Source organism: Schistocerca nitens, chromosome 4, assembly GCF_023898315.1.
Source record: "Schistocerca nitens isolate TAMUIC-IGC-003100 chromosome 4, iqSchNite1.1, whole genome shotgun sequence".
NCBI classification, from domain to species: domain Eukaryota; kingdom Metazoa; phylum Arthropoda; class Insecta; order Orthoptera; family Acrididae; genus Schistocerca; species Schistocerca nitens.
In genome coordinates this window covers 552,231,165-552,244,449 of record NC_064617.1, presented here as the reverse complement: position 1 = coordinate 552,244,449, position 13,285 = coordinate 552,231,165, and the positions used below count along the sequence as shown (strand labels likewise).

At 41.3% G+C, this 13,285-nt stretch overlaps 1 protein-coding gene across 1 annotated transcript in view; it reads right to left on the bottom strand.

The window, feature by feature from the left end:
- The window catches only part of LOC126253112 (juvenile hormone esterase-like), a 75,742-nt gene that overhangs the window by 25,358 nt on the left and 37,099 nt on the right, over positions 1–13,285 (bottom strand). The window contains exons 6-7 of the mRNA XM_049954224.1: positions 10,667–10,817; positions 4,235–4,416 (exon numbers count right to left, since the gene is read on the bottom strand). Of these exons, the coding sequence (XP_049810181.1) occupies positions 4,235–4,416; positions 10,667–10,817 (333 nt within the window). The remainder of the gene's footprint in view (positions 1–4,234; positions 4,417–10,666; positions 10,818–13,285) is intronic.

The following is a 13,285-nucleotide window of genomic DNA, read 5'->3' as shown; positions in this document are numbered from 1 at the left end:
AAGTTACGACTAGCCTGGTACGCGGTACTCTCCACCAAGCACTGTATGGTGGTTTGTGAGTGACGCATGTACTTGAAGAATCAGATGACATATGATAACTTGCATTAATTAACAGAAGAAAGTGATTTGCTTCTATGTGGAAGCGTAAGATGGCAAACATATACTTTGAGATACAAAGCAATGTCACTGCATACGTTAGCGAATTTCTTATGACAGTGAATGAACTGAGAATTTTTCCAGAAAAAAAAAACACAAAAAACCATGACGAACTTATCATCCACAATTTCGATACACACAACATTTTGAATACTGCCTACTGTACGTACATCATTTTTATTACACGAATATACTTTTCGAAATCATAGCTACAACACTAAGACCTTTTACTGTTCTTTAACGATCTTCACTGCGGTGGTAACCAGCTAGAAACGTGAGATTAAAACCGAAAACTGTTTGTCCAAGATGAGTATTTGCTTTGTTGGTATGCCGTACCAAAAAAAGCCATCAATTTCAGGGATAAGTGTTACTGAAGTGACAATATCGCAGTGAATGTTCTTACATAACATCAGAAAAGCATGATTATGAAGCTGACGCCTTAGAACGTGCATTGACAAGGTAAAAATGCTGTGAATACTCTAGACGGAATTTATTATTAAGCTGTAAATTTCTTTCTTTCAAGGAGCCTATTGTTCTTGGAGTGATAAACAGGCACTTAAACGCGAAATAAACAATAGCATCAACGACACGAAGCTATAGAAGGCAATGGAAACCATGACTGTAAAGAGATAACGTGTATCCACAGGACATGTTGCTCATCATTATAAAAGTGTTAGTATAATCTCTCAATTGTAAGAGATTCCGGATTAGACGACAAGACAGCTCTCTGTTAGCGTAGTGCCAAGATAAACACGAGAAAAAAACTGAACAACCAATGAAAGGGTAAAATATAAAGTTGTTGGAATGTGAAAAGTTACAAATGGCTCTGAGCACTATGGGACTTAACATCTATGGTCATCAGTCCCCTAGAACTTAGAACTACTTAAACCTAACTAACCTAAGGACAGCACACAACACCCAGCCATCACGAGGCAGAGAAAATCCCTGACCCCGCCGGGAATCGAACCCGGGAACCCGGGCGTGGGAAGCGAGAACGCTACCGCACGACCACGAGATGCGGGCTGTGAAAAGTTACAAATTTGAGCGTGATAGGGAAACTAGAAAACCTAAAAAGGGAAATGCAAAGACTCAAAATAGATAGTGGGGGTCAGTGAAGATAAATGGAAGAATGATCAGGTTTTCCGGTCAGACGACCATAAAACGAGTGACGGGGAAGGGGCGTGTGGGAGGTGGAAATACCAATAGCAGCAGAAAATACACTGAGGTGACAAAAGTCATGAGATACCTCCTAATGTAATGTTGGCCCTCCTTTTCCCCGGCATATTGTGATAATCCGACGTCACATGGGCTCAACGAGTGGACGGAAATGCCCTGCAGAAATACCAAGGTGTGTTGCTTCTACAGCAATGATTCCGAAAGTCTTCCCAGTGTAGGATTTCGTACATGAATTGACCTCTCGATTATTTCTCATAAACGATCGACAAGCTTCACGTTGGGCGAACTTGACGGTCAAATAATTAACATCAGTTGTCCACAGTGTTTTTGAAACCAATCGCAAACAAATGTGGTTTGGTTAATGGTGCATTGTTATCCATATAAACTCCAAAGTTGTTTGAGAACATGAAGTTAATGAATGGCTTCAAATGGTCTCCAAGAAGCCGAACACACTTCCGTTCAGTGAGCGTTTCAGTTGGACCAGAGGACCCAGTCCATTCCATGTAAACACAGCCCCACACCATTATCGAGCCACCACAAGCTCGCAGAATCCCTTGTTGACAAATTGGGTCCATAGCTAAGTGGGGTCTGCGCCATAACGAAACCAAGATAAGCTCTTACCAACTGAAATCGGGATTCATCTGACCGGGAAACTGTACTACAGTCGTCTAGGGTCCAACAGATATGTTCACGAGGCCAATGAAGGCGCTGCAGGCGATGTCATGCTGTTGGCAAAGACACTCGCGTCGATCATCTTCAGCCATAGGCCATTAACGCCAAATTTCGCAGCACTGTCCTAAGGTAAACGGTCATTGTACGCCCCACGATTAATTCTGCGGGTACTTCTCGCAGTCTTGGTTGTGTGTTAGCACTGACAACTATACGTAAACGCTGCCACTCTCGGTCGTTAAGTGAATGCCGTCGGCCACTGCGTTGTCCCTGGTGAGAGATAATGCCTGAAATTTGATATTCTCGACACGCTCTTAACAGTGTGGATGTCGGAATGTTGATTTCCGAAATGTAACATCCCATGCATCCAGCTGCAACTAACAAAGTCTGTTAATTTCCGTCGTGCTGGCATAATCAAGTCAGCAACATTTTCACATAAATCACCTTCATACAAATAACCACTCCGCCAATGCACTACCTTTCTATAACTTGTGTACGCAATACTAACACCAATTTTTACCTTTTTGGCATCAGCGTAGCGTAACCGGAGTGGGATTCGATATGAATAGGAAAGTAGAATTACTGGAAACTGTTCAGTGCCAGGTTCACTTCTCATCAGTATCGAAAGCAAACAAAACCCAAAGCCAACAGGTTTTCCGTTGCCTAGGAGCACAGTCATGTATTACAGTTTAAATGAAAGTTCTGCCATTTCACATACTGTGATACCGGCATTACGTAACGATGATTTCACTTATAGAAGTCTGATCACGCTTAACTTTGAGGTATCTGAAAATGGCCAAAGGTCGAAAACATGGTTGACAATAGAATAAACAATCAATACAGTCAAACGGCGGTAGTTCCATTCACCCAAAATCAGTAGTCGAAGTATACATGCCGACTGCTCGTGCAGAAGATGAAGAGATAGAGAAAAAATATAAGGACGTTGATCAGACAATTTAGAATGTGAACGGAGACGAAAATTTAATAACATCGTTGCACTGGAATGTTGTTGAGGTAGGAGTAGAAGAAAGACCTACAAAATACAGTAGTAGGGCTTAGAGACGAGAGAGACTAATTGAGTTCTTAACAAATGTTATTTACTAATAGCGAATACGAATATACTATTCAAAATGACACGAGTAAGACGCATACATGGAAAAGTCAGGAAGACGTGGTAAGAGTTATGTCACGATAAGACACAGATTTAGAAATCAGAAATTTGGATTTTAAGGCGTACACAGATGTAGCCGGATCACAAATAAGTAATGATGACGAGTGGGATGAAGATTAAGGGCTTAACCTGGAGGAATCAGTGCCCAAAGAAATGTGATACTGAAATACTGAGGAATAATGAGACGCGTTGGAAGTTCTCTGAGGTTATAGACACTGCGATAATGAGTAACACAATATGTGATTTACTTGAAGAAAAATGGTGACCTCTAAAGAGATCAGTGACAGAAGCTGGGCATACACACACAGATACCAGGAAGGTAACTGCGAGAAACCTTGGGTAAAAGAAGAAATACTTGAATTGTTCGACGAGAGAAGGAAATACGTTCAAGTAAATTTAGGAGTACAAAAATATAAGTCACATAGGAATAAAGAAATAGGAAGTTCATGGAAGCTAAGTTGAAGAAGTCGCTGCAAGGAAACTGTGAAGAAATCAAAACACAAATAATTGTCGGAAGGACTCATTCAGCGTATAGAAAAGTCGAAACAACTTCCGGTGAAATTGTGTGTGTGTGTAAGCGATCATGAAACTTTGAAACTTGTCACTTCTATTTTGAAATTAATTCAGGGTGCCCCCAGAGTGGAATAACGTCAGGTATATGCAATATATATGTATCTTAAAACAAATGTCAATGCTATTAACAAAATGTTGTATTGGAAAATGGTCTTTAACACCGGTCATACAGTTGAAAATTAATTATACAGTAGCATCACATGTTACAAAATGTGAGTTCCACGATTTATGAAAGCTGTGGAACACAATCAGCAAAAAGTATTTCGAAACTTGTAAGGTATTAGAGCAGGCTGACAGAAATCAGAATACAGCAAACAACAAATTGAAGACGTAAGTTGCGAATGCTTCTCTCAGATAAAAGGTTGGCACAAGGAAGAGAAGGAATCCGTGGCGGTCCAGGAGAGAGCGGGTGGGCGGCGGGGTCATCAAATCATTAAAAACGATGAATAAAAAAAAAGAAAAAGGAGATGACGGTTGGATCCTACTCACATGGACTAGAGGCTCCGGATCGTCCAGTGAAATAGTGTTATTTCCGAAGTAGAATTCTCTGAGCTTGAGAGCTGCTTCCGATTGTTGCATGGATGTTGGCAGGTGAAGACATGGGCCGACAACTTCCTCAAACACTTCGTTTAGGTTGCTGATGACATCCGGCCGGCTGAGTATGTTGATACCTATGAGGTGGGAAAATAATCATTATCATCCACTGTGCTTAGAGTTTTGTTTTGTTCCCTTAATTGTGAAAAAGTGGATATTTAATATTTTCAGTACAGAATTAGCAGTATTTATGAGACGCAGAACAGAAGTAAAAGGATACACTACGATAAAATTCGCTTGGGACAGAACAGAAACCGTAATTATGTCTTGAGATGCTCCAGTTGAGATAGCACCAGCTATGGTTACATCCGTTGGAAACCCTGTGACACATTACACAACTACACTTGTCGTCTCCAATTCGACGTCACCAGGTGAGTTACGAATTCAAACACTCTCCTTGAACGTAACTAATCAGCCACAGTATTAGATAATAACCACTGGCTTTATGAGAATTACAGTTGTAGTGGCGGTGTATTACTTGATATTAAATCGCTTTGGGGGACGATTGTCCTTACTCCTGTTACTGTCACTTTAAACAATGATAAAATAATAAAATTGTCACTGATGTACTAATCAGATATAAAATAACGTTAGTTTGATGGTTGGTGCTGCAGACATAAATAATGTACCCCAGCTACAAACGATTAACAAAAAATAAAGTTTATCGCTGTGAACATCACATAAGTTTTCGTGGGATGATGATAAACTCTACGTTAACAATAGATTGAATAAATTGAAATTCAGCTTGAACCCGCAATACAGTAACTGGCAAACTCACTACATAAATAAAATGGCTGGACAACACAGGCGGTGGCGACAGCCAGACTTAATTAAAGTAAACCCTGTGACACGAACACAAATAAATGGTAATCCTATCGACACACTATGCTATAACCTGAAGCGCTCATCAGTGGCGAAAAATAATCGAAATCCTCACTGGCCATGTGAGTTAAAACTAGGACTCATTGCAAATTCGCTTTACTCGCAAAAATACAGGTTCTGGTGAACAACTGGCAGAAATAAAATAGTGTTCTAGCCACTGCAGAATGTCTCTAAGTCATACTGAACTGATACAAAATATTTTAGTGCCTCGCAACTGAAGACACAAAAACTTCTACCACCGAAAAGCATACGAGCGGATCACCAGTCAGACTTAACCAAGCGGTGCTGAATAATACGACAGAGAAAGATAGCTGCTGCTTCTTTAAGCCCTCGACACACTCCTTCCCAGGAAATTGAAGCCTCTACGTTACTTAATAGCAGCACGGCATCACCAGCCTCGTTTGGAACTTTTATTTACAAATGGAATTAAAAATGTGAATGATCCTTCAGATGGGAACTAAAATCTAAACAAAACACGTCTTATACTTAATTCCATGTGCAGTAGTTAGCCCACAACTTAATTTGAGAAAAACTGCAAATTTTAGTTGCAGTATTCAAAACAGGAAATGATGTCCGTGCCTCCACTAGTTGCAGTAAAGACATGTGTGGCATCACTACGTAACCTACAGGGACTTTTCTACTCTTTAAACTGCCACAATAATAATTAATGTAGCTCTAGCCAATGTAGAATTACGGACAAAATTATTGACATTCAGAAACTATTAATTAAGAGCGACAACTGACTATATAAATGTTACAGACTAAATGTTATAGGTGGTGTGTTATTACATTTGCAACACATTCTGCTTTGCAGTTAATGTAGCTCTCCTGGATAAAATAATATGATGATTCCAGTAAAAATTTCAGTTAGAAAGTATTTCATAGATTAATCAGTTACATTATGAAACATCAAGAGCGCAACGAATTGATAGCTTTATTTCCTTTGCGTGATAAAAACCTTAAAAATTACTAATCTTTAGTGGATTTCGTCGAAACGAATCAGCTCAGCCCTATGTCTTCCCACATACATTATCTCTTCAGCTTATCTGCATATCAACGGAATTGACTCTACTGTCTCTATAGCATGACATATGGTGCTTTTCTGCATCCAAACAGTTTGCACTGCACGTGTGAAAATGTGAACAGTATGAATCTACAATTTGTGTTCACTTCCGGACAGATCTGAAATTACGTCTGGAGCATGTAAATCGGATAGGAGCACGTGCAGGCCCGACCACACGGCTCTGACAAACATGCCCTCGGCCACCCGTCAGAGGTGTGCCCTCATGATCACCGATCTTCACTGCGTCCAGACTAAATGCTGCATCCAGACGGATATAACACGTCGTGTCACAGAGTCGAGTCGGGATAAGCATTCATCTGCTCTGCAACCAACATAAATTGCTCAGAAAATATTTTCCTCCATCTCGAAGACTAGCATAATGGCGTTTCTTAATCTTAGATCTTTACTGCTTTGACCGTAGGATATCGATACGTGCAGCAACCTGTGTGGTAAAGGTAAACTAGAATACAATTCACATGTCATTGGCGTATACGGTAATGACGTCACTTGCTCATCCATACGTAGAAGATCGGTCTAGTTGCTGTAGCCTGCGACCAGCTATACCAGATGCTATAAAGCAATGGATTACGTTTATCCCGAGAAAAATGGATCGTATCTGAGCACTACCGTTTTGCGTATTTCCGCCCAGACAGTACATTTCCGCCTCCTTGTAATCTACGTGGTCTTTAGGCATACTATAGGAGTCAAATTGCAACTCCACGTCCTCCACTCTAGCCCTGAGTCATGAGGCAAAATTGAAGATTTTCAAGGGAACATGAGGGAACGGACTCATTTCGGAGGCGTTGGGTACATTTCACTGACGAATGAGGTATTCAAACGTCGCCGTAATCTTAGTACCAGAGTGTGGAGGCGGTCAGATAGCGGACACTAGGTACGTCTCAGGTATGCAGTTCAATGATTGCCTCGTTATCGATCTAAAGGTGCGTTTACACTGCGATTTGTATCGGCACATGTATGAGATACATGTATATGCGACTTTTCGAAATGTATCGCGACTTGTATCAGTTGACAAGTATCAACCTCATACATGTATGAGCGTGCGTTTACACTGGATGATATGTATCACTGTGCGATAGCTTCCGACGACGATTTGGAACATTTCACATTTTTATGTGCTGATACACTTGCTCTTTTGGAAGATGATAGGAAGAAAAGGCGGAGGAAGCGTAGATGGTGGCACAGAGAGTTTCTCGCGAATTAACGCTAGAGGATGGCGCATATTTTATAAATTATGTTAGCATGAGTATGGAGGATTTCCGCGGTTTGTTATCACTTGTCGCTCCTCTTGTGTCCAAAACCAACACAAACTTTCGGGAAGCGATTCCACCAAAGGATCAGTTGGCAGTAACACTCCGTTTTTTAGCCACTGGGGATTCCTCGTAAAACGAAGATTTCATGACAAAACATTTGCATTGACGCGCGATTGCTAATGCCAACGTCTCACACACGATTGTCGGCATCCGTTTTCAACATTATCACGCGAGGCCGGCGGAATAATAGCAAAACATTGATATACGTGCCAGATGCATGAAAAAATTATATAATGTATTACATACTCTGATACATATAAAACTTTTAGCTTCACTTCTTGGGATAAAACTTGCACAATGGACTCGCAAACACGGAGAATAATGTTGCATATGGCACTTTTTGATATTCTATGCAGATACATTAACGTCGCAACGACAGTCGGTACCTTCAAAACTCAAACAGCCGCCAAAGAGCCTGGTACTACGCATGCGCTAATCGTCGAAATAAGCGGCAGTCGACAAGACAACAGGAAATGATAGTACTGCGCATGCGCGAGTTCTTCAAATGTCGCTCATACATGTCGCGTATATGGCCAAAAAGCGATATACAAAATGTATACGCGACATGTATGAGCTCGAGGGTCCGCATACAAGTTCCGTGAATTTTTGTGTGAGGTGATGTATCGCGACATGTCAAATTGACATGTCGCTCATACATGTCGCGATACATGTATCCCAGTGTAAACGTACCTTAATATGAGGGCTGTCCGATAACTGGTCAGATCTTTCAGTCTCGTACCCAGCCATTCAGCCTTTCAAGAAGGGACACACACTGTCAAACTCGTGAGCAGCCACTGATATGAGTCCGATTTAGCGTGTTTGTAATCGCATGAATGTAGAAGTATGTTGTCTCTGCAACCTTCCCCACACTCTCAATGGCCTCAGAAGAGCCGCCGTCGTGAAGAGAGCAGGCTTTTGCGGCAACATATCATCCATCTTGTAGGCTGCTTCTCTATGAAGTTCCAAACATGTTACTCGTTCAATCTACACTGTGATTCAATATACTGAATACTATCTAGGGGAAGATTTTGAATTCACAGAAAGCATGGGTGTGTGTGTTGTACTTAGCGTAATTTAGTTTAAGTTAGATTAAGTAGTGGATAAGCTTACGGACCGATGACCTCATCAGTTTGGTACCATAACACCTTAACACAATTTTCCAAAAATTTCCCTGTATTTTCAAAATTTTCATTAGGTGGTGGAGCTCGTTGAAAGTAGAGTTTGTTATAGTTTCGTAGTTGGGCCAAAGCAATTTACCTGCTCATCCTAGATACAGAATGCATTTTATCAAATCAGTGAATGGAACAACTGTTATACTAGAGGGTGGTGTACAATCACCAATATTAAGTTGCCATTGCTACAACTGAGAAGAAGCATGAAGTTCTATAGACCGTTGCCTGTCTACTGAGTTAACCAGACATAAATTTTGTTGGCTGGATCAAGTTTCTAAATAGAGGAAACAGAAAAACAACTATGAACTTAAATTTCACAGCTACATAGAAAGACTACTGGAGAATTGTCTGCTTCCTGTGGCTGCTCTAGCATATCAAATGGCTCTGAGCACTATGGGACTTAACTTCGCCGGCCGCGGTGGTCTCGCGGTTCTAGGCGCGCAGTCCGGAACCGTGCGACTGCTACGGTCGCAGGTTCGAATCCTGCCTCGGGCATGGATGTGTGTGATGTCCTTAGTTAGGTTAGTTAGGTTTAAGTAGTTCTAAGTTCTAGGGGACTAATGACCACAGCAGTTGAGTCCCATAGTGCTCAGAGCTATTTGAACCATTTGAACTTAACTTCTGAGGTCACCAGTCCCCTAGAACTTAGAACTACTCAAACCTGACTAACCTAAGGACATCACACACATCCATGCCCGAGGCAGGATTTGAACCTGCGACCGTAGCGGTCGTGCGGTTCCAGACTGAAGCGCCTAGAACTGCTCGGCCACACTGGCTGGCCTCTAGCATATCAATAGTTTTTTTTGTGACGAGTGATGGTGAGTAAGTAAGGTACGGTACGCGTAATATCAGTTGCCCTCACGTGCCTACCTGTTCAGGTAAGCATAGTTTGGTTGCGCGCCGCACGCGCAGAGTCGAGGCCAAGCGGTGTGTACATAGGAGCATGGGCAGGAGCGCGCATCAATGCAGTGTGCTAATGAGATAGCATTGCTTTGTACCACGTGTACATTGAGCAACAATTAGCGTAGAAGCATAGATTAAACACATCGATACAGGTGTAATCATTGTGTTCGTTGCTTTTAATCTAAGCATATAGCACTTATCAATCGATAAAAGCATTCTCACAAAATATTCCTCAAATTAGTAAGTAACTTGTAATACATGTATAAAACCGCCTATTTTACTCCTCACGTTTCAAGCTATCTCCATACGAAATTTCATCGAAATCGGTTCAGTGCCTTAGCCATGAAAACGTAACGGATAGAACTACTTCCTCTTTTATAACATTAATATGGACAAAACTTACATTTAAGTAAGACACGTTTTTTCGAGATCCGATTTTGATTTAATAAAGCCTATGCCGTGCAAAAGCTATGCTGAAGTTAGCTGCGAAAACACCATCAAAATTCCCGTAGCAGTTTCGGAGAAGCGTGTTAAAAAAGACGGATAGACACACGACATCTTTACAGATTTGTTCCTATTGTAAATAAGTAAGGCAAAAAGAAGTTTATTCACTTTCCTGAAATCATTAATAAACTCTATTTTGCGAAAATTTCATCCTGTCACGGGAGCAATCTAAGAATCAATATGACCTGCAACATTAAACGTTGGAACCTATGTTAACCGCTAATGTGAAAAAGTGATAATTTTGGACTGATGCCACTTCTGCTACATAACAGTGGTATATTATACGTTAAACCTACAAAGAAATCGACACTAATGTAATGGGCTTCCATTTGCAAAATTAGTATGAGCTGCAAAGAGAAACGTTACATCTCTAAACAGTAATACGACAAAAAAGGAACTAATAAATAGTCTTGTATCGGTGAAATACAGAAATGTCTCCCAATAATACGCTTCCCCATTAGTCACCACTCACCGTTTTCAGCTGATGTTCCACCTATCATAATGGGCACATGGCTGAAACGACCCTCCTTCAAGGCAGTTATCGGTGACTCAGACAGAAGGCTGCCATTAACTTGCGGTTCTATCGTCGGTGCCCAAATTAGGAATGAAATGTACAGTTTCTCCTGCAACAAATACTACTTGCACAACACTTTTATTTGGCATAATGAAAGAAATTAGTTTATATTGTTACATTAAATCTAATTTCTGTTTTAGTTTTAATGAAGCAGTTTTAGTGAAAGTGTTGCTGTTCTGTCTCATAACGACAACAAATCAGTCGTGCTACTTTTCTGGCTGAGAGTGTTAGGATCACTGTGTTAACGAAACTGTTCGATGTTCTTTAAAAAGCTTTTGTCAGCCTTTTTCTGTTTACTGTTTTATACTTTCTGTGTGGCCGATGCATTTCTCAATTCACAGCTACAGAAACAATATGGAGTACTGTTTAAAGACATTTATTCTTCTAAAATATAATTAGAAACGCAAGAAAACACTTTCGATAAGGATACTCCTATAAAAGTACCGAGGGATCCGAAAACCATCCAGAAAGAGATCTCCCATTGTACTTCGTGGATCGGCTTGAGTCACCAGTTCGCGGGACCAGAAAGAAACTGTTATTGTTTGAAACTGAAAAACTCTCAGTTCTCTGATGGGTACTTGATAATGTGTTGATGTCCCGACATACAGTAATTCCGTACCTGATTCCTCTTCGTATAATAAAAGTACTATGTTTCATTGGAATGTGTATTTAAAATAGAATAAATTTGGGACATGTACATTTTACAATTTTATAGACACATCACCGCAGGATTTCTTATTTTTAAGGGAAATCACTAGAAATGAAAATATTTTGGAAACAAGTTTTGAAGAAAATATTGAAGTTATTTATTTTTTAATGGAGAAGGCAGAATTCTAAAGTTATTCTTAACTTGCATTTCACCAGTGGAAGCGGCCGGCCGATGTGGCTGAGCGGTTCTAGGCGCTTCAGGCCGGAACTGCGGCACTGCTACGGTCGCAGGTTCGAATCCTGCCTAGCACATGGATGTGTGTGATGTCCTTAGGTTAGTTAGCTTTAAGTAGTTCTAAGTTCTAGGGGACTGATGACCTCAGATGTTAAGTCCCATAGTGCTCAGAGCCATTTGAGCCACCAGTGGAAGCGGCTCGTTTCACTGCAAAAACTTGTTAATGTCAACATTGTGATGAAGAAATCACATTTTAGAAGTTGATAGTGTAGCCATTACTGTAAAGTGGAAACCGCAGGAGCTGCTTTAGAACGTGATGTCAAAAAGAGGGTGGTCCCTTATAATTTTCTGGAATGTCGGTCTTCTGATTGGCTGCAGCGAGAACCTCTCGTGGAACCTCATGGATCTGTGATTCCTGAGTGATCACGACAGTGACGTTTGTACTGCGTACCGTGAAGTGCTGAAGGCACATTCTTAAGAAAGAGGTCACACTAACCACGTGGGTGGCATGGTGAAGGGCGTTAATTCAGATGCAGAACGCTAGCTCTCTTGTCCACTCCATTCCTTTTTCCAGAAAAGGGCAGATCCTGCGTGCTTAGGCGCAAAGTAAAAGCCAAACATGAGTAAAACATGTTTTACTTTGGTTTATTATGATAAAACGTATTGTCGGCTAATGAGTGACTCCCGTTTAATTAGATTATCTTTTTTTTTGTTTTTAGTTTTTAAATTTACTTCATTCTTTCACGTTAGATTAATTGCATGCTATGTGCTTTATTATATACTGCTATACGGAAACTCTTAGGACCGAGAGGGACATTCTCCCGGAGAAATGGAAACAATGTGTTCTGGGTAAATTCAGTCAAACAGGCATCATGGGAAAACTAGCTTTTGATAAAAATTTATTTCTCTATCTACACACATATGCTCTGCATTAGCATCAAGTCTGCCGTCTGTTCAAACTTCACAATCTCAGTAGTGTGCCGCAGAAAATTTAGTCCACTCACAGTAATGTAACCACCTTTCACAAGCCTCGTAACTTCCTTTTGACTGGCAGACCGCTGCGAGACGTCCGACGTCCAGAAATAGAGCCGGTGCTGCTTTGGGAGGCGCCGACAGCGCTGTGCAGCCGTGCTGACTCCAGTGCCGCCGCCAGCTGTGCTCGTTCCCTCGATTCAGGATTCATTACGCGAACAGCCCGAAAGTGGTTGTCCCACAGATACTCCACTTGGTTTAACTCTGGGAAGTATGCTGGCCACAGTACAGCAAGCTGATTCAATGTTCCTTGAACCACGCACTTTCACTGCGATCTGTGTGACACGTTCCCATTCTCCTGCTGGTACATGTCCCTGTGCCGAGGAAAAATAAACTGGACATGGCCCCCAAGGATAGCTCAAACTAGTGTTCACCCATTGTGCCTTCCAGATCAGATCATAAAGAGAATGCCTTGAAAGCATCCCACATACCATAATGCGTGCACGGTGTTTGCTTTAAGACTATTACGTCGAACACATCAACTACCATTTGTCCGATGGAGCACAAAACATGATTCGCGTCAAAGGGCTGTTGAATCTGTCTCATAGTCGATTCCTCAGCGCACCAGACAGTCCGTTCGGGCAGCCACCCAGCGAGGAAGA